We start from the raw sequence: 25,710 nt of genomic DNA on the forward strand, positions 1-25,710 counted from the left end.
AGGGATGATAGCATCAGGCAATTTTGAGATTGTCTAGGGCGGAGCTAATTAAGGGTGAGTTGAACATAGATCAATTATATTTCTCGATATTTTAAGCTTATAAACCGAATCAAACTAACAAGAGTTAAATCTATGAAAATAAATACGATTTGATTTGAGTTAGTAGAAATTTATCTGGATCATTAAAAATTGTAAATTCAAACTTATAATAATATATTAAGAAACATGTATTATAAATATTTAATAAATAGTTACAAATTACATTATAATAAGTATTTCAAATTATAAAATTTATATAATGTTGGTTCGATTTGATTTCACTTTTAACTTATTTTATTAAAATCAAATCAACTATAATCAAAATCAAATTCTCAACACCAAATCAATTCAAAATCATAAAACAAGTATATCTTATGAGATCTTTTATTGATATAATAATGGAAAAAATAGATAAATAATTCTCATTAATAATTTAATCGATAAATTAAAATATTGATGTAACATTTTTCTTTTTGGTAACTAAGGGGCAATTAGGTAAAGGAGGACAAGGTGCACCTCTCATAGGATGACAATGGCAATTTTTTTCAAAATCACAATAACTATAAATATCACCTACACCTTTATAACATGATTCTATGCAATGTTTTTCACATTCATTTGATGAATCCACACAACCAAAATTCTCAAAAATTGCTTCACACTTGTCTTCATTTGATGGAGGGTATTTCGGTGCATTTGCTTCAACTGACATAAAAATATCAAAAAAGAAAATAATTAATCGAGAGATATGCATAGACTAATTTTAAAACTATAATTATCAAATAAATCGATTCTAGAAAAAGTATCTTAAAACTCTAAGCACAACAAATAGGTTACAAAATTTCTTGAAATATAAGTGATTTTCTTGTATCTGATAAGTAAATAAAAAATATTATCCCAATCAAGAATATGTGGGTTTGGGGTGAGGTGTTGGGGGTAAGAAGGAGAGAATAAACGTAATATTACCTTTGAAATTTATGTTTTGTGTTTTCATCAAGAAAGTTATTTTTTAGATTTTGAAGAAATTTACATTTCTAAAAAAATCCAAAATATTCATCAATAGAACACGAAAAATTAAGAAAAAAATTCAAAATATTTTTCTCACACTCTTGGTTATAGTAATAAAGAAGAAAGATTAATCGAAAGGACAAAGAACAACAAATAATTGTATAAATCATATATACCTAAAGCCACAACAAGCAAAACTAGAAGAGAAATACAAATGTTCTTCATTCTGAATAAGAGAAAGGTGTGTAAGTTCCTGAGTCGTCTTTTTTAGAGAACACCTTTTCTTATAGAATCGAAGAAACGAGAAAAAAATAAATACAGAATGGATAGTTGTTCTTTGTGTTTACATCTTATTTATAAGGAGAATAACATAAGAAAAATAAGTTATTTTCCATATATGTACTAAACTAAAAGGAAACTAAATATTTTATAGATACTTAACCAAAAAAACTAAATATTTTGCCATTAATGTAAACTCTAACGAAAAGAAAAAGTAAATATTATAGAAAATTCTTGGACTAAAAAGGAAAAGCTGAATTTAATCCCTATTTTACCAACCAATATTTATTAAAAAAACGTAATTCTTTCAAAATTGTCTCCCTCTCCAAAAACCCAAAGTTACCTCCTCCTCCAAACGGCCACACATAATTGGTAATATTTTGATAGTTTTTACTTTTTATGAATTGTGGTATTTTTTATTTTTTTATTAAAGAAAAAATATAATTTATGAAATTTAAATTATATTTTCAAATAAAATTTTAACTTCAAATTAACCTATCTCCAAATTAATAATTTCAAATATAAAAAATATTATTTTTTAGATAGACTATAAATTAAACATACACATAAATTGAAGCTGAGAGAATATTTGAAATAATCTCAATCGAACCTGATTTTAAAATCAGATTGATTTGAAGTTGACTATTTTTGATATGCAATTTGAATATCTTAAATTGTATTTCACTCCTCGTAAAATTACAAGTTGTAAAAACTATCCATTTTTTCTCAATTCTTAAACAATCTTAATTACTTACACTTTGTTTGGATGGTTGTTATATATTGTTTCATAATGTATTGTATTGTATCGTACTGTATTGTTTTAATGAATCATATTTGGATATATAGTATTATTTTCCGTCATTACATAATGACACACATCCATAATTTGAGTGATGAACCTACAAGAAATGTAGGATACGTAGTAGAGTTATTATGAAAAAGGTAAGATCACCTTCGTGGTGACCCAATGATATCGATTTGGGTTTGGGACTTCCATGTTAAAGGTCTCAATTTCGAAACCCCTTGCCTTAGCGGTTTGCCTTCTGGGTCGAGCTCGTCACATCAGGCTTGCCTAGTGCAGGGTTACCTCTCCTATGTGGTTTGTGAGCTATTGCATAGGAGCAGGGGTTTTACCATGTGCGCATCCAAAGGGTAGCGACTGCGAGTTTCCCTTGTCATAAGAAAAATATGGTTATTAAATATGATTATTAAATAAAGATAAAATGAGACGAAAATATCAAGGTAATGACGCAATCACACCAAATCGGTCGTTACATAAAATCGGTCTTTTTGTTGTTATCTACGATACAATAGAATTTAACTAACAATCAAAATAAACTTTGTATATAAACTAACAATACAATACAATACAATACAATACAACAAGTAACAACCCTACAAACAAGGTGTTAATGAGTAAACCATAATTAATAAACAGAATATCCTTAGGTTCTGCATTGATAACTCACATATCTTCATGTTCTTTTTATATAAAAAAACATTTATAAACGCATAATTTTATAACTATCACTAATCAACAATAGTAATAATTAATTATTCTTTAATATAATTCTTTCACACGGTATAAATAATCTATTCACGCTAAATACAAATCATTCTTTTACAAAATATAATATTATGAATCAATTTTTTTTTTAAAGTAATCACTTGAAAACAAATGTTAGTCTGTAATTTCCTCTTCTTCTTTTTTTGGATATTTCTTTTAAATAAACAATTTTAGTTAATGGATTTTCAAAAAAAGCATATACCTCTAGGAGCCGTTTGGTTACTGGATAAGGGCAAAGTTAATACATGAATAACTTTGTTATTCATGTATTAATTTTGTACCATGTTTGGTTTGTAAATAGAATTAAAATTATTCATATATAAATTTTATACAATGTTTGGTTGGTGTGTCTCCAATGTTTTATAAAAGTTATACATGTATTGATTTTATGTGGTGTTTGTTTGTATTTTTGTAATGCCACATAGCTAATACTTACATAACTTATGAAGAAATCTATGTATAATTTTATACAGGATAGAAGGTAGAATAAGTTATGAGGGTATTAGTTATACATGTATTAAACTAATAAAATTACATATTTACCCTTAATTTGTTTTCTTGCTTATTTGTTTGTAAATAATAATGTATATTAATTTACAAAATTAAGGAGTTATATCTTTTCTTTTTTTAAAAAAGGATTTAATCTATTTCTGTAACTTGTAGTTATGTTATTTACTGCNCCCCCCCCCCCCCCCACACACACACACAACCACCCCAAAAAAAGCCAAAACGACCCCCTGGGGTGTTTTTGAGTTTCGTCGTTTTTACACCACCCACCCCCGAGAGACTGTTGCATTTTATTTATTTTGGATACTGCTTGTTTATAAGCATGGATTTTATAATTTCCGATTATTTTTTAAAAGTATATTAATTTATAATAAATTAAATAATCAATAAGTTATAATTTATGTAATATAATTTCTACATAACTAAATCCTACATAAATAATATCTATGAAACTAATATTTGTATAATTAATACCTACATAACTAATATCTGCATAACTAAACCCTGCATAACTAATACATGCATAACTAAACCCTGCATAATTAATACCTGCATAACTAAATCCTACATAACTAATACCTACATAACTTTAATTTCCTTTTTTTTTTTTTTGGCTATTTCTTTTAAATAAACAATTTTAGTTAATGGATTTTCAGAAAAAGCATATACCTCTAGGGTTTCTTGAAATACCTCATATATAAATTCCATTTTTTTTCATCCCCAAAAGCCTTCTCTTTCGCCAACCAAAACCTTACAGCCTCAAATCTCAAATCTCCTCTTTTAGTTCTTCAACAATGGCTGTAACTTTCTCAAATCTTCACACTGAAGCTGGTCTTAAGTCTGTTAATGACCATCTTTCTGGAAAAACTTATATTTCTGGGTAAGTTTTTTTTTTTTCAGATTTGTAATCTCTTTTATTTTTATTTTATTTTTGATTTTTTGATGTGTTTTTTGCAGAGATCAGCTGACTAAGGATGATATTAAGGTATATGGGGCAATTTCTGAACAACCCAGTTCAGATCTTTACCCCAATGCTAGTAAATGGTACCAAGCTGTTTCTGCAAAACTTGCCTCAAGGTATATTTTGTCTTTTTATGCGGTTTTCGTACTGTTTTTTATTGATTTGGATAGTGTTTTGTTGTGAAAGTTGGATTCTTTAGTGTGTTTGTGTGATTAGTGATGAATTTTGAAGCTCAATTGTCCTGGGAACGCTTGTGGGTGTGGGAGTTGGCAGTTGATTATTCTTCTTAATGTTTCTGGTTGTATTGTTCTTTGGTTATTTCAATTTTTTTTTCTCTTTGGAAGATTGAGTCTTTGGTTGGGTTTTTGTTGTCTTTTTGATGAATGATGAATCTTGGAGTTCAATTTTTATGGAAAAGTTGGGGTGTGTTAGATTTGATAGTCATTGCTTTTATTTGATTCTACTTTTTAATGCTACTGATTATATTGTTCTTTGAGTTTGTTAAGTGTTTTTGCTTTGGAAGTTATAATCTTTAGGGCCTTTTTTGTTGTCTTTGTGATTGATGATGAATTGTGGATCTTAGATGTGAGAAAAGTTGAATAACTAGGTACTTGTCTTAAGAGAAATTTGAAAGGTCGAGAGAACTGGAAATTCTTGCAGCTTTGAGCATTCGATCCATTGAGATTTGCTTTCAAATTTGTGAGGAAATTTATGAGTGCGAATTATAAACTAGTATCTTACAAGATCTCTTCCTCTTGCGGTTGGTTGGTGAAGTGTTACAATTTGGAGCTTGGAGTTCAGTTTTCCCAGGAAAGCTGTAGTTGTTAGAGTTGGCAGCGGTGACTTTTCTTTGAATATGCTTTTTAATGCTACTGTTTTTATTGTTCTTTGGCTTTCCAAGTGTTTTTGCTTTGAAAGTTGGAATCTTTAGTGGTTTTATTGGTTGTCTTTGTGATTGATGATGAATTTTGGAGCTTATTTTTCATGGGAGTGCTGTGTGTGTGAGATTTGGCAGCCACACCTCTCTTTGATTATTCTTCTTAATGCTACTGTTTATATTGTTCTTTAATAGTTCAACATTTTTGGAAGTTAGAATCTTTGTTGAGGTTTTGTTGTTTTTGTGATTAATGATGATCTTGGTGTTTAGTTTTCCTGGGAAAGCTGTTGGTGTGAGATTCGGAAGCCAAGCTGCTCCTGCTGAAGCTGCACCCGCTAAGGAAGCTGCCAAGGTACTTACTATACTGTTGAAGTGTTTTATCTGTTGGCATTGACCACTTTTGTTTTGCTTATTACTATGTAGAGAAGATCGTTAATAATTCAGTTCATCTAATAAGATGTTTGCATTTGCTTTTATTACAAGGATCTTGGTTGTCACTATTTTGTATCGGTGTAATTGGGTTTTATAATTAAAAAATTCCCTCTCCGTTTCAATTTATTTGTTTGGTTTCAACATGGCACAAAGTTTAAGAAAGTAAAGAACTATTTTTTAATCTTGTGGTCTTAAACTAAATATATATATATATAGATGTACCATAATGCCCTTTCATCTTGCTGTCTTACACATGCCATGTGGGAAGTTAAAATTAAAGAGTTTCTAATAAAGGAAAGATGCATTCTTTTTGTAACTAACTAAAAACGTAAGTAATACAAACAAATTGAAATTGAGGGAGTAAAATGTGTTCTATTATTTTCTAGGGATGTTTTTTATATTTAAAGTGAATTTAGCATGTGTTATTAACTTGTTTATATGGTTGTTTTCTGCCCATTTATCAATACAAAATTTATGACTTGAAAAAAATTGTTGTGAATACTGTCTATATGATACTTAAAAAAATAAAATATAATGTTGTCTGTGATATTCCACTCTGTTGTGGCAATAAAGCTCCGTGAATTGTATTGTTTTTGTTAAGCTGTTAACCAAGTGTCTCAACTTAAATCTCTTTTCCCCTTCTCTTTCTCTCTTTTGACTAAAACTTTTAGAAGATGTGTTGAATTGTGAGGAAGAAAATAAAAAGAAGAGCATAAAGGCTGAGGTAGTGCCGTGGCTTCCTAGTAGCCAGTGACATTCGCCAAACCAAAAACATAATGGTCAAAATTCCACCTTGAATGGTTTGTAAATTTCAAGGCAGTTCATCAATGAAAATAACGTATATATCAAACTGAATTGAATGTATTTTTCGGAAAGCTACCTTGTATGATCCTACGTGCTCGCACATTTGTTCTTCTAAATAGATATTACTGGATATGTTATGTATTGGTTATATTTCTGTATCAACCTTCTCGTGCTTGGTCTGCATAACTAAAGGCTTTGACGTACCACCGTTACTCAATAGTACTCAACTGATCTATTTTATTATATTGCGATGTTATAGTGGGAATTGTTCATTCATATAGTAGGGGACATTTGATTATCTTGATTTTCTCTATGTCCAAGTGTAGTTTGACACATGAAATGTTTGCAGCCTGCCGCTGATGACGATGACGATGATGATATTGATCTCTTTGGAGAAGAGACAGAGGAGGAGAAGGCAGCAGCAGAATCAAGGGAGGCTGCTAAGGCATCTACCAAGAAGAAAGAGAGTGAGCATTGACATTCCTTCTCAGTTGCTTTCGTATACAATGCACAACTACTTTTATATGTGAATGATGTATTAAAAAGTGAAGAAAGAAATTGACTCTGGAAAAATACAAAAAAACATTTCAGAATTGGATTATAGAAAGAAAATATGTTCGTTTGCTCAAGTACATCTTTAATCTGCTTCATTCTGTTCTTCCCTTACTTTTGTAGGTGGAAAGTCATCCGTTCTTATGGACGTTAAGCCTTGGGATGATGAAACCGATATGAAGAAACTGGAGGAGGCTGTTCGTGGTGTTCAGATGGAGGGGCTTCTCTGGGGAGCATGTATGACTTGTTATATCTATTCCACTCTTTACCCATTGCTTGAACTGTTGTATTATCTTAGTTTGTTACTGACTAGCTGTTCTCATCTCTTTGACAGCCAAATTGGTCCCTGTTGGATATGGGATTAAGAAATTGCAGATCATGCTTACCATCGTCGATGACCTTGTCTCTGTGGATACCCTCATTGAGGAACGCCTAACAGAAGAGCCCATCAACGAATACGTCCAGAGCTGTGATATTGTTGCCTTCAACAAAATTTAAGGTCAACACGAGATGGAACTCTCTATCCGGATTGAGCCTTGTCAGGCTGTATTTTTGCTAGTTTTTGAGTTGTTCTGAAACTTTATTTCTAGTATTTATCATCGCTCTTTTTGTTCTAGTGCGTTTACTCATGAAATGGAAATGTTACTCTGAAAGCATATGAAGCTGAGAATTATGATCATCCATTATACCTCCTTCTTTATGGCTTTTTTTGTCAATGAGTAATTTTGGAGCTCTCAGTTTGTTTTTCCTAGTTATGTGGGGAGGGATGATTGAAAGGTTCCATTGGATAACAATGGCAGTGTAAAGAAGCTATAAGTTATATGATTGCCGTAAGCATTGGTGGATAGAGTTACTTCGTACCTTTGTTGGTAGGTATCTCATGAAATTACTCTAGGTTTGTTAGAGTAATTGTTGGTGAATAGTTACTTCACACACTTGTGTTGGATAGTATCTTGTGAAATTGGATGAGGTTTGTTTGAGTAATCGTTGGTGGATGGAGTTACTTCATACTTGTGTTGGATAGGTATCTCGTGAAATTATTTGAGATTTATTCAAGTAAGTTCATGGTTATTGCTTTAACAGCCCCTTTGAGACCATGTTTGATTGTCTGAGACAACCAATTTTGCAAGGTTATATAAAATGTGCTATTAGTCACATTAATCAACAATTTAAAGAACATATATAAACCATGATCAAATATTTTCTTGTTTGACATTCTAAAATTAAATTATATCACATAAATTTAGATAAAAGAAAGTAATAAAATTGTCTAAAAAAGAATTACCACCAGATCTATATGATTTAAGCCAAGTGTTATAAATTTTATTTATATTACAAATCTTGACCATCGTATAAAAATTTACTAGCTAAAAATAATGGTAAAAATATAACCATAATAAACAATTCAATCTCAAATATAAGTTTATCGACTTATTGGTATTGGATTCGAATTAACAATTGGTGAACAAATTGATTGTATTGTATTGCATCATTAGTTTAAATATTATGTTTATTTTGATTGTATCTTAAATTATCTAATAGTGTATTCTTTAAATTCATTATTAGTTAACGATGAAAAATCTCATTTTATTATGTAACATTAATTTGGTATAATAGCATTGTTATCTTAATTTTTTTAATCTCATTTCATCTTTATTTTTCATTCAAATTATTGATGTGACATATTATATAAATATAATAGGCCAATATAATATGATACAATATATATTCACTACAATTGCTGAAGAACACAATATATTCAATACAACCCTAAATTGAAGAACGGGGGCTTCTACTTTCGCCGGTCGGACAACGACGACATTTTTTCCGGCGAAACTTGTTCCGGCATCTACTCCAAATTCTCATTATCAGGTATATCCTTCTTTCTCTTTCTCTCCTTCCTTATGATTGGACATCTTTTAGACTAATTACTGCCATACATTTCTCTTAATTTAGTTATATTCCATCTTTTCACCAACACCTGTATTCCGATTAAGCTTGTTATTGCTTAGGGAAAGTAGAAACAGAAGTCGAGTAGTTTCGAGTGAATGAATACTCCTAGATACAATGAGAAGAATTGAATTTGATTAATTCAGTTTATTAGACTTTGGAACAATTAGAAATTTACAAAAATGAAATGATTCTGCACAAAAGTCTATGAAAGAAAGACTTTTGAAATTTGTGGTTTAAAACACATCATGACATTTATGTGACTATAAATCATCTCACTAAGGGGTAAACTGAAAAATTTCAAGTTAAGTTGTTTTCAAAATACACTAGGTGAAGCCTTGGTGGACAGAGTTATTTGATACTTGTTGCTGGTGGGAGGTGGGAGGTGGCAGGTAGTTGAGGTGCGCAAAAGATGACTCGGACATCACGGTCATAAAAGAAATATAGAAAAATACCTTTTCTCAAAAAAAGAAAAAGAAATATAGAAACATACCATTCTTTTTGTGACAAGCTAAAAAGGGAAATGTGTCAAATATATTGTGGACAAACGGAATATTACTTGTAAAATAATATCAAACCTCTTAGAATATTATTACTTGTATTTCTTTAGTTTCCTGATTTAACTAGATAAAGAAACAGCTGTCTAGCCATTTAACCTCTTTCAGAGGTGACTAGGGAAGCTATAAGTCTCTGCCCATGATCTAGTATATATTGGATGCTAATCTGTAAGAGATGTTTATTTCAGGATAGAAGAATCAAAATAAATGTCGATAAAAGGTAGGAAATTTGCTGGAAAGGGGGAGGCAGTGGCATCACATTATGCATTTGGCCCACTTGAAGACGATATAATTATTAAGCATAGACTTCTGACTCGGACAACCACCACCAGAGGTGAACCACCACTGAAGAAACTTCAGAAGAAGTTCACTACTTTTGCTTTGGAAATAGAGAAGGAAGCTGATAACTACAATGATTGTGAAAGACTTGCCAAAGCATTCTTGCAAGAGCTAAATACTTTTGAGATTCCGCTCCTAAAGAGCAAAGTAGTCATAGATGCGAATGTTAGAGAAAAGGAGAATTTTAATGACCTGAAGGGTGAAATCAACAAGCAAATTGTACAGGCTCAGGCTGACATAGAAGATCTCAAGAGGCAACTCGAAGAAAGCAAGGTTGAAAGGAAGCACAAAGAAGAGGGTGAGGCTATCAGGAAGTTGATTGCTATGCAGCCTCCAAGATCAGAAACTCAGAAGGTTATAACAGAGCTTGAGAAAGAGATAGCTATGTTGGAAGCAGAGAATACTGCTAGTTCGAGGACATTGGACCTTCGTAAAAAGCAGTTTGCCCTTTTATTGCATGTGGTATGTATCTTGCTGCAAACTTACCTTCCGTTAATGCTTTTGGTTTCCTTAGCATTATCCCTTAGCTTAAAACTGATTCTTATTCTGAAGAAGCACAAGTCTAATGCTTCCTTAATTCCTTTTCCGTTCTTACATAAGTTCCGCAGCATATATCCAAACTTCCAAACCAACACATCTCTTTTTTATGTTGGTCTCCATTTTTCTAACTTCGTCTTTTTGTTTAATTTCTGGATTGGTCTCATTTTCTTAGCCAATATCTGCTATGATGTATTGTGCTATTTTTCTTGAATAAAAAACTGGTGGTGTTGCTAAAAAATATCCCAAATAAATAAGATTAATTGTGAGACCCACTTTTTAGTCTGACAGTCCCAAAACTGAAAAACCGAACCGATGAGACCAAACCGAAATTATTACGTTTCGGTTTCTAAAATCGGAAGTCAAAAAACTGAGTTGAACTTTTGCAAAACCAAACCGAACTGACCAACGCCCACCCTTAATCTCAAGAGGTGCTGAAGTATGTGTACACATTAAATACTTTCGATTCTAATGCACAGAATCAGAGGAAGAGGAAAAGAGAAACTGATTGATTTTCTTTCCTAGTTTTGATTTTTTTTCTTGATAGGTTCTTGGTGTTTTGACTTCTCTTATTAGATTTAAATTTATTTACCGACAACTTAAAGAACTTTCACATTATCAATGACTTTAATCTATTATAGCATGTTATTATCTTGTTATCTAATTTACTAAATTAGGCTTGCTATGCATGACTTCTTTAATCAGATGTAGTATGAGTGACATTTTAAGAATTAAGGTGTATGTGAGAAAAGGCGGACAATGTAACACCCCAATTTTCATAGAACGTTATGATTGCCCACTTTTTAATTTATGTAAAGTTTTCCGGTTTTCTTGAAATCCAAATTTTCGTGTTATTTAAAAACTTCTATTTAAAGAATATTCTTTTTTTGTATAATCTGTGCTTATTGGTTAGAAAATTATGACCTCAGATATATATAAAAAAACAAATGAATTATGAGACACTAGCAATATTGGGATGCTTAGTTGATCGGTGGAGAACTTGCTTTTACCAAGGGATGGATGCTCAGTGAGCAGTAGAGGTAGTCTAAACCCCAAATAAAAGAAGTATCTTGTGGAGGTATAATGTAATTTTGAGAATCAAGACCGTGCTCGACATATTCTAAAACAAGGTGTTACGGTGCAAAATTTTCTATCTCCTTAAATTTGAGTAACTAGATCTTTAAGCTTAGTTTTCCGCGTTTGGATAAAAGGGTACAAATTTTCATAGCAGTGACAATCATACTGTGTGAAAATATGTTTGCTCATCCTTTGAGTCATCAAGTGATTGTAATCGGGTTTATTGAGATTGTCCCTTCTTGGTTCAAAGTCTAAGACTTGATTGGAATGCCTTTTTAGGACTATGATGTTATAATTGGTAAGGATTGGCTCATTAGATACTATGCATTGGTGGATTGTAAGTTGAAGCATGTAACTTTTAAAAGTTCTTATACTCACATATTTCAAGGAAAAAGATCGGTGATAGCTAATATTATTTTTATTGTTTTGGCATGGAAGATGATTCACCATGATTGTGAAGCCTATCTAGAATGAGCTTGACCTTTGAATCTATAGGAGTGACAAAATGTTTACCATCTAAGAGCTAGTTTCCTCCTGCATGTTCAAGGGTATTTTCTTTAATTTCCCAAGGTTTTGGTCTCTAAGTGGTTTAACAAATGTTTCTTTAATTGAGAAATTCCTTGGTCATTGCGGGTTATGAGAATATCATTGACATTAACAATCAGACTAGCATACATTGCTAGTAGTAGCGTCTTTGAGTGAGAAAGGATGGATCATAATTGGGTTGAGTTGTCATCCAGGCGAGTGTGATATGAACTTCAGCAAATGGAGATACTGTAATTGTATCATCCGCTGGTTCATAAATCAAACTTTGGCGAGCTTGATCGACACATCACAACCAACAGTGAGGATTTTGGCAATAGGATACTAGGATAAGGTTTGTTGGAGCCATGCAACTCTTTGCACAACTTGGTGCAGCTTCAATGTGGCATTTCACACGTTACAACTTTCACATCGCAAATCTAGGCATAGTTACAGCAATAAATCAAATTGAACCGAAACCTAATTAATATAAATCATGTAATATCCTCAACAAATCTCTTCATTTTAAATTCTTTTATTTATCCAATTGGTGTTTCTTTTATTTATCTAATTGAGCAGTTCTTAGGTTTTTATTATGGTTTTCATCTTTGACACCACTGCTAAGACTTGAATACGAGATTACCCATGTTTGGAAATACTGTGTAGATACATAGAACTTTTTAAGTAGTACTTCCATCTGCAATAGAGGAAACCTTAATTGGTGAAAGTGGCACAAATCTTTTCCTGAATGTTCAAAGCTTTTTTTTTCCTTTTCAGGTTGATGAGTTGCAGAACACAATAGAGGAAGAGCAAAGGAATTTGGTCGAAGAGATGAGGAATGTAGTTGATGATCATAACAAGAGTGGATTGGAGGATGCTACCATGGGTCCTGAAGCAATGGCTGTTGATTACCAAGTGAATCCTTAGTTCTTGTATACTGGGTTACTCTTACGTTCATGTTTCATACTGGCTGGTCACTTATTGCAGAATTCTGTTTAACTGTACCAATAGATAAGTCTGCTATTTAAAAGTGAGACAACGATTGGGGGTCTTGCTGTATATATGATGTTTCTGCAAGCTGTAAGAAAGCTTTGAATGCTGCTCGTTTTTAAGGTGTATTATCGGTATTCAGATCTTGGAGTGCTGCTAGGTTTTTCCAGGTAAATGTTTTTACTGCAATGAGTACGATTTGCAATCTCAGCATCCAGATAAAAATGCTAAGCTAGCAATGCACAAATACTATTAGGTTGCACATCTGGTGTTACCGGAGAAACATTTGCTTCGTTAACAGTCTCTTCTATTGTGCTTACCAGGAATATCTTTGGATCGTCGCGAAAGCTTTATTTCTTTTGAGATTTGCTCAGGGTCTATTGGAGTTCAATCCTGTGATGTATAATACTTGGTGAGATGGATTTGATCATATTGTTGTGTAGGATTCTTTACCTTTTATATTGGATTTGGCATTCTAGTGTTCAATGGAACAAGGGTTAGTTCGTGTTTCTAAATTGAAAAATCGAGAATGTTTTTACTATTTGTCCCTTTGGGCGTTAAAAGAGCTATGTGATACATATAAACATATTTTTTAGCTTGAGTTTAGCTGACATTTATGTTTTTTTAATTAAGGGGAAGTATTGCATATAGTCCCANTTTGGTTTATTGTTTGACTATGCCCTTGCCGTTAAAATGAAGTTATTTTTACCCCTCCTGTTACTAATTTCACCAAATTTACCCCTCAATTGGATGGAAATCCCCAAATTGACTCAATTTAACCCAAATTTTAAAAAAAGACCCATTCCTCATTTTAAACCCAATGCCCGACCCGTTCAAAGTTGAGGGGGTATTTTTGACCCTTTGCCCTCAAATGGATGAAAAATCTAAATCAACTAAAATTACCCAATTTCAAGTAAATGACCCGATTTTCTCTTTTAATCCAAACCGACCCATTTATATCAAATTAGAACCCTAAACCCATCTCTCTAATCTTCTCCATCTCCTTCTTCCATTGAAACACATACTACTAAAATTGACAACAAATATTTTGTAGTTAAATTCATGCATATTTGTCCTTCCAACTAAAATTGCACCACTATTTCAGTGTGGTCGGAGCTTGAAGCTTGTTCAATCATCGGATTTTGCTTTCCTGCGGGCAGATCTGAAACTATGATATTGCTTGCTTGTTGAGCCTAGCTAGATATGAAGTTGTGGCTGTTGTTTTCGAGCCTTGATTCTCGCCTGATTGTGTTGTTGGTTTGATTTGTTAGCGGTGCTTCAGTTGTTTTCCGATGGGGTTTTGGTCGGGGTTTTGTTGGTTGGTTGTTTGGAGGTCGGAGAACTGGTGGTCTGGTGGTCATTTGCTGGTTGTTTTAGCTTAGGTGATGGAGGTCTGGGTTCTGGTGGACGGAAGTGCGGTTTTACCACTGGATTTTGGCGTGGAGAGGGTGGTGTTTGAGAGATGTTTCAGGTCAGTTTTCACGGCTGTTTGAATGATTCCAACAGTGGGTGGTTTGCTTAATGTTGTTCCAGCTTGGAACTAGCCGGAAATGGAGAAGAAAGATCTTGTTGTCGTCACTGGAAAGTAGAGGAAAATGGGTTTGTTGTTAATGTTTTCTGCTTGATGTCGTTTCTGGTTTTTGAGGGTTTTGAGTGGTGGTTTCAGGTGGTCGTTTGGAGGTTGTTTTGGTGGTGTTTCGCCGGAAAACGGAGAAAATGAATGGGGATTGCCGGAGCTTGATTTGGGGTTTTAATTTGGTATAAATGGGTCGGGTTCGGATTAAAAAGAGAAAAAATTGGGTTATTTAATTGAAATTGGGTAATTTTAATTGATTTGGGTTTTCCATCCAATTGAGTGGTAAATTTGGTGAAATTAGTAACGGGAGGGGTAAAAATAACTTCATTTTAACGGCAAGGGCATAATCAAACAATAAACCAAAGTTGAGGGGTATTTTTGACCCTTTTCCCTTTTTTTAATTAAGGGGAAGTATTGCGTATAGTCCCACCATTTTAAGGCATATTTTCACACTTACGAGTCAACTTTTAGGAATTAGTCTATTCTTTTGGTTTTTCGTGTGTATTGGCACATGGATCTGGCGCCTTGGAACATCAATTTTTTTTTTCTGAAATAACTTTATGAGGACTTTAGTAATGAGTTGGGGAAACATTGCATATAGTTCCATAATTTCGCAGTTACGAGCCGTCTGTTAGGAATTAGCCGACTTTCTATATCTTTCCGGTGTATTAACTCATGGATCAGACACTTTGGTGCACCCAAATTTTTTTCTCGATAAAACTTTATGACGATTTTCGTAATGAGTTGGGAAAGCATTGCGTATAATCTCACCATTTTAAGGCATATTTCGCATTTATGAGCCAACTTTTAGGAATTAACAGACTTGTGTTTTTCGGGTGTTAGCCCATGAATTTGGGGCCTTGGAGCATCCAATTTTTTTTTTTGAAAAAAATTTATGAGGATCTCCGTAATGAGTTGGGGAAATAATTTGTATGGTCCACCAATTTTTAAGGCATATTTTCGCATTTACGAGTCAATTTTTAGAAATTAGCCGACTATATTGGTTTTTCGTGTGCATTAGCCCTTGTATCATGTGCCTTGGAGCACCAAAATATTTTTTTTTGAAAAAATTTTATGAGGACCTCCGTAGTGAGTTGAGGAAGCATTGCGTATAGTCCCATCATTTTTTGAGACATATTTTCGCATTTACGAACCAACTTTTAGGAATTAGTTGATTTTCATGGTTTTTCGTGTGCATTAGCCAATAGATCTAGTGCTTTGGAGCACCCAAATTTTTTTGTGAAAAAAAGTTTATGAGGACCTCCGTAATTAGTTGGAGAAGCATTGAGTATAGTCCCACTATTTTAAAGGCATATATTCGCATTAACGAGCCAACTTTTAAAAATTGACCGACTTTCTTGATTTTTCATATGTATTAGTCCATGAATCTGACACATTGGAGCACCCAACCCAAAAAAATTTCTGAAAAACTTTTTGAAGTTTTCAGTAATGAGTTGGGGAAGCATTGTGTATAATCCCACCATGTTAAGACATATTTTTACATTACGAGTCAACTTTTAAAAATTAGTCAATTTTCTTGGTTTTTTATGTGTATGTGTATGTAGATATACAAATTTGTGTAAAGGTGAACAAATAGACATGTCGTGTGAGATACACGTGAATTGATTTGTATTATGCTGTGTTTATTTATTTAATATTGGAACAAAACAAAATAGTTGACAATGATTTTCTTTCATAATTTTAGTGAATACAACATGATGAATCCAATCTATGAGAACTTTATTCCATAGTTGTTTCTATCTACCTGATCAGAGTCTCAACAATTTCACCAGTATATATACAAATAGTACTTCATACACTGCAAATTAGCTAGCATTTGTAGAAACAATCTGGGAAATGTGGTATCTCGAGACGAGACGAGCGGATACAGCATAAATATAATCATCTCCATTGTCAACAACTATGTATGTGCAAAGTTCTCTACTATTTCTGAAAGAATGACCAATGCTGCACCTCCGAAAACAAGTGAAATGGTGATCTTTCCTCCGGGAACCAACGGAGGTAAGTTTGGAGTTTGAGTTGATTCCGAATATCTGTCTGACCAGGACATTGCAGCTGGAAGAAGTCCAAAAAGCACCAAAACTACAAAGACGCGAACACACAAATTAAATAAATTGTTCAGATCGGTATTGAATAAACGTGTAGATGGACATTGATACCACATCTAAGTATGTCCCAAAATGAAGTTGAAATTTAAGCAATACTGTAGGTAAATCTTCATATAGTCCAAATAATAGCCGCATCCCAAAGAGGTATCAAGCAATACTGTAGGTAAGAATCTCCATACCTCCATAGGTTCCAGCAAAATCCAACGCTTTGAAGAATATCTCTGGATCTAGCAGTGAAAGTATCAGCGGAGGAACCAAAGTAAGTAAGTATGGCAGAGGCCTGTTAGGACCTGACGGGAGTTTCAGCACTGCCAACAGTTCAATAACAAAAGTAAAGCATAAGTTAGACCTCATAAAGAGAGCTAAAATTGAGACTTACTGCAGTGATCAGAGTCTCAGACCAGATTATATAATATAGTGAAATCTACAAGGTAATAATAATGTTGCTGGTGGAATTAGCTCAAAAACGTTTATGAAACGGTAACAAAGAATATATAGTTTTTGAGACATACTTCTATTCATAGACTCCACAAAGAGAAGCTAAATGGGGAACAAACTTGGTATAAAATAGAACTGTCCCACAAATAGTGATCCAAAAAAGAAGATTTTATGCAAGACAATTTGCTCACAGCTAAACTAACTGCAACCAAAATTTAGCTAACAAGAGAAGTCTTGAAAATAGTACATGTTCATAGATTGAACAATTACAGAGCTAAGTCACTCACAGTCAGCAAGGAAGTCCACAAGGCCCAAGACAAATCCGATGTAAGAAGTAGCAATTGCCAGAAGTGAAAAGATATCAACTATTGGCTGCAAACACAATGTTAAGATAAGAGGAGAAAAACTCAGTGCGTAACTATTTTACTTAATTTCAATAAAGAAATATAGTTTCTCATTGAAATAAGTGCCAACCCCAACAATTCCATTAGTAGACCGCAATAGTTGTAGTGGATCCGCAATCTTGTCTGCTTCAGTTCCAAGAGTTGTAATTGTTCCCAAAATGACTCCATCCCAAACAAGAAATAGAGCAAGGGGAATTGCTGTCCCAAAAACGATAGCGCTCCTGCAGTGCCATAACCATCAATTTATTTAGAATGTAGCAATAGCCAACTGAATAATACTACCTGAAATACTGATAGGACGTTAAATAAAGAATTAATGATCAAAAACACACCTAAACTATCACTTTTTCGCGAGTTACATACCTCATCTACCCATTGTTCTCTTTATCTACCTCAACTATCACTCACTTAGTATTAAAACACACCTCAATGTTGAGTTGGCCAAATATTTGTTCCCAATCAACGACAGGCGTGTGTAGGCCAACTTAGCATCAAGGTGTGTTTTAATACAAAGGAAGTGATAGTTGAGGTATGAAACTTGCAAAAAGGTGATAGTTTAGGTGGTTTTTTTTTTTTTTTATCATTAACTGTTACATAAAGCAAAGATGGATTGAGTGAAACAGCCTATACAAAGGAAACTGACCAAATTTTCAGAATGTTGCGAATGATTTCTCATAGCAATAAAGATTTAAATACAAGACAAATTATTTCCAAAATTTAGTCGTCCAATCAAATGAATCATATTAAATAAAGAGTGACATTATGTTATTAAATGAACAAGAAATATAGATTCAGAATTATGTGTTCATAAGGTATGTCAAGTGTTATACTATATGCTGCAGTAATGAAAGCAAAATACTGATAATCACCTTACTTTTGACAGGTCCCCTTCAAGATTTGTACAGAGAACAGGTACAACATTCTGAGAACAGAAGGCAATTTATTAACTTAAGACACACAATCCCAGGGTGAATATATGAGTTGATTGAAAAAATGTGTTACCTGATAAACAAAAGAAAGTGCAATTATGGGTATACTTTGAGGAGCAGCTTCAAAATTAGCTTTTAGAAGAGCCTCCCAGTGCAAGTCTCCACTGGCGACAACCTTAAGTATAAAAGATGGGATATTAATATTTCTCTCTCAGCCATTTCCAGTGCTTTACGTTAAGCTTGTTGCAGGTGTTTTTGAGATATGATATATATGGCACAAGTTTGTCATTGACTTTTTAAAGTAATCAACTTTAAATCATCTTTTGTTTTTCAAGTATCACATTTGCGACAACAACAGAACATATCCAGTGTAACCCCACATGTAAGGTCTGGGGAGGGTAGAGTAGAGTGTACGCAGACCATACCACTACGTCATGGAGGTAGAGAGGTTGCTTCCAAAAGACTCTCGGCTCAAGTGCATCAAATCAAAATAGTCGTGAACAAGGAAATACGGCAATGAAGAAAACATGGCAACTAATACGGAAAGCAATACAAAGCATACAAAAAAGGATATCACATGATTTATGAAATTGTATTAAATCCTTTATCATCTGTATAGTATAAATAAACAAACACATAATTGGGATCATGTCTAAGCATTAAGAAGCTCAAATGGACCAATAATCATCTATCAATGTAATACACATGGTAATATGATGCCATGTGAAATTATTAATTCCTTTACATGTTACAACATAGCCTCACGACCTGCCATTGAGAAAATCTGCCGACACGAACATTTACCATCTCATGCAAGCATCTGAATAATCAACATTCTATTAATGAAGAATTCTCAGAACTTGTTTTGCTGGTCTGCATGTGATGTATGAGAATGTATTATGTATGGACTCCTTTGTCGTGTGTATAGCAAGTATAAACAACAAATAAAGCAGACCATGTTTGTTAAGAAGCTCATCTTAGCCAACAACCATCTATTACTGTATTGTTCGTATTAATGTGTCCATGTGAAGCTATCACTTCTTTTACGTGTAACATCATGTGTAGCTTCAGGAACTTCCATTAAACAGGCCTGTTGGCAAGAACCATTTACAATTTCATATAATATCTCAAATAAAAATTCTATTAATGTCGTTTCAAAGAAATTTATCAAAAAGGAAGTACAAAATATCACGTCTACAGCATATATAAACAAGAAACAAAGATGAACATGTTCAAGCGTTAAGAAGCTCAAATGAACCAATAACTGCAGCCTAAAAGGGAAATGCAAAAAAGCTAGATACCAAAAGGGAATTGCAGAAAAGCTAGACAATCCTAAAGGTAATAATAACAGCTTTTTTCTAATTGATCAAGAATGGAAATTACCACAAGAGCTGTGAAAGAGGCAATGATACCAAACACAAGGACACCGTTTACCGCCCCGATAGTCCGCTGGCTAAACAAAATTAGAAAATGTGTTACTTACACAATTTCAAAAGATGAAAATCATGTATTATTGTTCAAAAAGGGAAGGAATTATTCCTCCATGACAAAGAGAACAATGATAAGATCAACTGTGAAGAATACAACACCGGGGCACACAATATTGCTTTGTCATTATTTAGCAATGTTTTCCTTTACCAACAGTTCAAAAGAGAGTATAGGTTTCCATGAATTGACTTTCACACACAATGTGCTTGGTTTAAGCAGAAAGGCATCCTATCTTTGAACAAGGAAGAAAAAGATTAGGGGTAATAACAAGTTTTTCTTCATTTGTTTATACGTCGTTTTATCTTTTGACAAGATTAGTTCATCAGATGTAATAAAGAATTAAGAAGCCATAAAGCACAGGAAGGTCACATACCAAAGAGTACAAGTTGAAATTAAACCATTTATTACGGAAATTCTTTCATATGAATATCAAAGCATGTCAGAGAATCCATTTTGTAGACAATTTCTTTTAGACCTTCTTACAAGAGTCACTATACCTTCATGGATCAAAACTATCTTGAAAGGCAAATCATACTTGTAGTCTTTGGTTTTTAACAAGGGGTTACTAATCATGATAATAAGAAAAGAGGAACTTGATCAACAAAAAATGAAAAAGCAATGTGAACCTTCCAGAGAAGCAAATCCCTCCAAGAAGCAGTGAAAACAAGGTCGCGGTTTCCCATCTGCAATCATAATGCTGCCATCAACACCTAAAAATCATATGAAACAATTTACAATATTCTCCAAGAAGCTATGATAAATTAATGCCAAACTTATGGTGCTGTTAAATAACACATACAGGAATAACAAAACATCCCAAAGACATCCTTTTGTTTTGACTATTTAGAAAACTCTACATGATTATCAGTTGTCTACTGCAGATGATCCTATCTGGAAGTAAATTTCACCATTTTAAAAAGAAAATCACACTGCATTCGATGAAATGAATGTAACACTGTTGCATAAAATGTAGCCATCTCATCATTTTCCTTCATAGAGAAGATCATGATTGTGTAACGTCAAATAAACACCAAAGACAAATTCAATTTAAAGCATTTAAACCAAAAAATAAAATAAAATCTATTAGCAAAGTTTAGATCCTCGATTTAGACATTGCAAAAGGATATGAGGAATAATTGATTCCATTTCCAAGCAAACCTTTTATTTACTGATACTTGCAACAGGAAACAGCCTCTCTACCCCCGTAGGGGTAAGGTATGCGTACTCTCTACCCTCCCAAACCCCACTTATGGGATCATACCTAGTATGTTGTTGTTGTTGTTAGTTGCAATTCCTAAAATGTCTGGTCTCAAGTATATTCAGTACTGGCAGGCAGCAATGCAGGTAGAACCTCCAAGACCAGAGGTAGCAAAAGGACATAGTCCACACTGACATCAGGCATCAACCATTTCTCGGGAAGTATTTATTGGAAAGTCGAATTCTTGAGAATTGTAAAAGCCCAGGACTCACCACAACATAGTATTTACTTTTCTTATTAAACAATTAATTTATATGATTACCTGATAAAAGATATTTTAAGACCATCATCAACTAATGCATAGAAATTATAAAACTGATGATACAATCAAAATTGTTAAGGGAGATTTGAACATACAATGGAATCCCGGTGAAGGTTGTCAATATATCTGAAGAACGAGCCACATAAGCAACAAGAAGGGCGTAATGGATGAAAATGTAGGACCAGCTGCCATTAGAAAAAAAGTTTTATCAGATGGAAAATTATTCAAATCAAAAGTTTCAGGGAGTGATCGGATATGAAACTAAAATGGGAAATATTATTGCTATTATTGCTAACTGGTTATGTGTATGTAAAACTAATAGGATTTGATCCTAATAACTAAGAAAACATTGTTTTTGTGTTGGGAGGGAGGGTAGATCAATTAATGATAGGTTAACATACATCAATGAAAACCAATACCATCAAATGTCAACTACTACTCTTTTATTTCCTTTTTCTCTTAAAGCAGCCAATAAATCATTATTGTAACAAGATTTGTGTTTACTGGAAAAGTTTTGGGATCTAAGCAATAAGGATAACCAGTTTTTGCAGCATGAACAATGTAAGAATTAAGATCACCTACCAAGCTACTTGCACTCCTGTATTTCCTAGGGTTCTCCTGACCATTGACACCTGAAATAGCCATGTCCCATCAATATAAGAAATGAATGGAATTAGTTGAAAAGCAAAGTAAGCTTCTCGGATTCGCAAGGCTACCACATCCAGAGGAAGTGAGTAACAGGTTCAACTAAAGTCTAAGCATGACGAGAAGTATAGATCATACTACCTTAAAAGTTCATAAGAAACTAAGACCATTTATTTAAAACATTTTAGATGTAAAGACAATCCTTGTTTCCAATTTAATATTGGATAATGACAGATTGCATCTGGTTTGAGTAATTTAATAAAACCATTTTTTTGAATAAGGAAGAAGGAAAAGTTTATGCGAAGATCAAGTATCTTACCAATGAAACACCACCTGAGCCAAGCTCACACATCGTCTTCACATTTACTTCTGCAATAAGTAGTCCAGACGCCACCTGCACCATTTTGGATTTCCAAGAATCTTATTAGTGCAGAAAATTGAGGACTGGTTTGTTTATGAGTGGGATGGAGGAAAGATAAGAGGAATCAGATGTAGCTGTCAGAAATATAAACAATAACATTCTATTTATGTGGAGGTTATTATATAGAAGGAACCATAAGGGCAACTAGAATTAAGTAATCGACTTTTACACGTGGACTGGTTTTCCACAGATTCTTGAGAAACCAGATAAGAAAATGAAAAAACTGACAGAAATAGAAAGAATGCTGAATCAATTACCATATAAATCCAGCATATAATGCAAACTACTGCAGAGGCTAGAAATCCAGATTCTTGTGTGACTGCAGGAATAGCAAGAATACCTGCACCTACCTATTCAAGACACAAAGATGTTACTTTCCTGCTAGTCCTTTCATTCATGTTAATTAAGAGTAAAAACATAGGTGATACGATATCAACCGAGAAAGAATCTGCAATCAGAATATGCTCGTGAATTGTTGATATTCGTGGAAGAAAATTTCTAGAACAATCAAAATACAAATAATGTACATAGCTAGGAAAAACTCATGTATTCATATTTTGAAATTTGGCAACCACCCTCTTCGTCTTCGTGCAATTCACATTATTTTCTCATACTCAATTTAGGACAACCAAAATCTTTCACCTTAATCAGGAAAATATATTAAGAAATGAGTGGCAATACAGTTGCTCATTACTTCCTCATACTTCTAAATACATGGCTTTAAAGTTATACTAAATTTAATAAATTGAGGTTTCTGGTAGAATAACACTGGATAGGACGCTATCTTTCCGTAATGTAAATTTGGAGATTTATTGAATATCATGAAAATGATGATGTCTCGAGAGAGGGAAATCAATTACGGGACAGATAGAAGATCAGTTGTTTCAAAAGCAGCAGAAAGTTGACTGCAGAAGTACCAGCTTTGACATGTACATAAATTTTCGGATGATGCTATGTGCATATATATAAATAAAGTACATACACATGCACAGTTCACACATTGAGAAAGGGAGACAAAACATACAGTGGTACCAGCAACAAGAAAAATGGCACTGCTGAGACTTCCTGGAGAATTGAGGACAACAGTTAAGAAAATACATAAAACGTCAAGATCTCCATAAAACAAAAATTTCTAAAAGAACTTTTCTTTTACATTTCGAGCATAAAGAGCACAGCTTTCGGCTTTAACATCAGCGCCAATACCAATCCAACTAAAGTATTTGAAGGCAAAATTTTCTTTAAATAAGGTAATCCTACAAAACATTTCTTGGATTGTTATTCATCCCATTAAAATTCCTACATTATAATTCACCACATTAAACAATCCATACATTATTGCATAACTAACATGGCAACCAAACGACCCTCCTAAAGTATTATTTTTACCTAAGCTAAAAGTTTCAATATTTAACTTAAGAAAACGTCATTGATCACTGCAGGGGCAGATGGAGGCTTAGGTTACAGGTTCAATAGAACTCAGTATAGTTTGAGCAAATCCTTTATGTATTAAAAATAAATACTTTCCTTTTTAGTCCATTTCAAAAAATATCTCTTTTATTTTTTCGGAGCTCCTTAATTCTAACCTTTCACATGGCCACAAGATTATAGATCATTTTAGTACATTCTACGAATATTTAGTTTATAAACACATTCTTTACTTTCTTAAACTTCATGTAAGTCAAAACTAGACAAACAAATTGAAACGGAGTGAATACTAAATATACTAAGATATCATTCTTTTCGGGACTAACTAAAAAGGAAATTAGTACTAAATATGTACAAAAATTAAGTTGAGAACTCAATTACCAACTTAAGGTCATTGTAATTACAATTCAAAACCACAAAGTTCAAATCTTGAATTCGCCTCTATCCCATTATAGTCAAGGCATATGAAAGAGTGAAATACCTGGTTCCCTCTTCAAAGTAGCTTGATTGAGGTTAGAAAAAAGTCTTTCAAAGTCGTAAACTTGTTCCTGATACCCATTTTTTCCTTCAATTTCTTCAGTTTTTTGTTCAGTGGACTGTCTTTGAGAATAACACTTGAAAAAAGTTGATGACTTTGAGCTTATAGAACAACATTTTGGGAAAATCTTTGTGGGTACCAAACAAGAATTAGAAGAAAATCTATGAAATGGGTTTTTAGTATGAGGAATAGAAAGCTTGAAATGAAGTAATAGAGAAGAAGATGATGAAGAAAAAGCCATTTTTAGGTGTAAGGGGTGGAGGGTTTGCCCTTTTCTTGGTTTTTCTGCTCTACAACTGTCTCTCCCTCTCTCTCTCAGAGCCAGTTTCTTTTTGGCTTTGGGTTGAATGGGTGAGAAAAAAGGACCAATAAGAACATAATGTCTCCGGGCGGAGCTAGTAAGAGTTCAAAATCGAATCAGTTCGGAGTTAGATATGTCGATTTGATTGACATGATTTAGATTAGACATAATACATAAACATGACTCTTAACTTAGTTTCAGCAGACAACCATGTCCTTTAACTTTGGTTGTGCACAACTAGACACTTAAATTTGTATAAAATTGAACAAGTAGACACACATGTCCTACGTGGCATAATACACGTAGAACGCCACATAGAACACAAAATTGTCATATAGGATGAATGTGTATATTTGTTCAATTTTATATAAGTTTAAGTCTACTTATGCACACCCAAAATTAAATATCAATTGTCATATTTTTGTATTATGCGTTTAGATTATAATGAGTTAGGTTTTGTATTTAGTCTGAATCAGTTCAATTTATATGCTGACTTGATTGACATGACGCTAAATAACCATGATTTATTGCATGCATCAAAGGAATAAGTAAATTTGTATGTTAATTCAGATTTGTGTTTAGTTTGGATTAGTTCAATTTTTGATTGATATGAATTATGATCATAAATCATCAAAGATTTATTGCATCCATCAGAGGAATAAGTAAAAATGTACGTTTAGATTATTTATGTAATTTTGAAACTTTTAAATTTGTTGACTTGATTGACATGACGATATATTATTGTGATTTGGGGCATGCATCAAATGCATAAGTAAATTTGTTCGTTAATTAAAATTATGAATTTACACTAGATAAGTTTAACTTTAGATACGTTGACTTAATTGACATGACGATAAATTAGCAAAATTTATTGGAAAGTAAATTGATATGTTAATTT

General features: G+C 33.1%; 3 protein-coding genes across 5 annotated transcripts; 2 read left to right on the forward strand and 1 right to left on the reverse strand.

Moving 5' to 3' along the window:
• Nucleotides 1-4,090: 4,090 nt before the first annotated feature.
• Nucleotides 4,091-7,718, forward strand: LOC125845141 (elongation factor 1-beta 2). Its single transcript, XM_049524574.1, has 6 exons — nucleotides 4,091-4,280; nucleotides 4,358-4,477; nucleotides 5,509-5,590; nucleotides 6,824-6,941; nucleotides 7,150-7,263; nucleotides 7,361-7,718. The coding sequence occupies exons 1-6, from the start codon at nucleotides 4,195-4,197 to the stop codon at nucleotides 7,522-7,524; spliced, it is 684 nt and encodes a 227-aa protein (XP_049380531.1). The 5' UTR covers nucleotides 4,091-4,194; the 3' UTR covers nucleotides 7,525-7,718.
• A 1,044-nt stretch (nucleotides 7,719-8,762) lies between these two features.
• LOC125845140 (THO complex subunit 7A-like) lies at nucleotides 8,763-13,575 on the forward strand. 3 transcript variants are annotated; one of them, XR_007444238.1, is made up of 4 exons: nucleotides 8,763-8,898; nucleotides 9,722-10,334; nucleotides 12,786-13,168; nucleotides 13,322-13,570. XR_007444238.1 is itself a non-coding variant. In XM_049524573.1 (4 exons), the coding sequence occupies exons 2-3, from the start codon at nucleotides 9,741-9,743 to the stop codon at nucleotides 12,933-12,935; spliced, it is 744 nt and encodes a 247-aa protein (XP_049380530.1). In that variant the 5' UTR covers nucleotides 8,763-8,898; nucleotides 9,722-9,740; the 3' UTR covers nucleotides 12,936-12,940; nucleotides 12,996-13,575. The 3 variants fall into 3 exon arrangements, 2 of the variants coding, with proteins under 2 accessions (XP_049380530.1, XP_049380529.1); XM_049524573.1 differs by having other exon boundaries at nucleotides 12,786-12,940; nucleotides 12,996-13,575; XM_049524572.1 differs by having other exon boundaries at nucleotides 12,786-13,574.
• Nucleotides 13,576-16,238: 2,663 nt separating this feature from the next.
• Nucleotides 16,239-24,795, reverse strand: LOC125845133 (uncharacterized). Its single transcript, XM_049524563.1, has 14 exons — nucleotides 24,455-24,795; nucleotides 23,573-23,613; nucleotides 22,806-22,898; nucleotides 22,447-22,521; nucleotides 22,065-22,114; nucleotides 21,578-21,667; nucleotides 20,589-20,645; nucleotides 19,858-19,927; nucleotides 18,548-18,649; nucleotides 18,415-18,467; nucleotides 17,616-17,766; nucleotides 17,429-17,513; nucleotides 16,883-17,011; nucleotides 16,239-16,677 (listed from the first exon to the last, which is right to left on the reverse strand). The coding sequence occupies exons 1-14, from the start codon at nucleotides 24,750-24,752 to the stop codon at nucleotides 16,496-16,498; spliced, it is 1,476 nt and encodes a 491-aa protein (XP_049380520.1). The 5' UTR covers nucleotides 24,753-24,795; the 3' UTR covers nucleotides 16,239-16,495.
• Between the last annotated feature and the right edge of the window lie 915 nt (nucleotides 24,796-25,710).

The sequence above is a fragment of the Solanum stenotomum genome, chromosome 11, assembly GCF_019186545.1.
Source record: "Solanum stenotomum isolate F172 chromosome 11, ASM1918654v1, whole genome shotgun sequence".
Classification (NCBI taxonomy): domain Eukaryota; kingdom Viridiplantae; phylum Streptophyta; class Magnoliopsida; order Solanales; family Solanaceae; genus Solanum; species Solanum stenotomum.

Coding starts and splice junctions, on each gene's coding strand:
- LOC125845141 (XM_049524574.1), top strand. CDS start 4,195: ATGGCTGTAACTTTCTCAAATCTTCACACTGAAGCTGGTCTTAAGTCT. Junction 4,281..4,357: donor GGAAAAACTTATATTTCTGG/GTAAGTTTTTTT, acceptor TGTTTTTTGCAG/AGATCAGCTGACTAAGGATG. Junction 6,942..7,149: donor ATCTACCAAGAAGAAAGAGA/GTGAGCATTGAC, acceptor TTACTTTTGTAG/GTGGAAAGTCATCCGTTCTT.
- LOC125845140 (XM_049524573.1), top strand. CDS start 9,741: ATGTCGATAAAAGGTAGGAAATTTGCTGGAAAGGGGGAGGCAGTGGCA. Junction 10,335..12,785: donor TTGCCCTTTTATTGCATGTG/GTATGTATCTTG, acceptor TTTCCTTTTCAG/GTTGATGAGTTGCAGAACAC.
- LOC125845133 (XM_049524563.1), bottom strand. CDS start 24,752: ATGGCTTTTTCTTCATCATCTTCTTCTCTATTACTTCATTTCAAGCTT. Junction 22,899..23,572: donor TTCTTGTTGCTGGTACCACT/GTATGTTTTGTC, acceptor TGTCTTGAATAG/GTAGGTGCAGGTATTCTTGC. Junction 21,668..22,064: donor ACAGGAGTGCAAGTAGCTTG/GTAGGTGATCTT, acceptor TTCTAATGGCAG/CTGGTCCTACATTTTCATCC.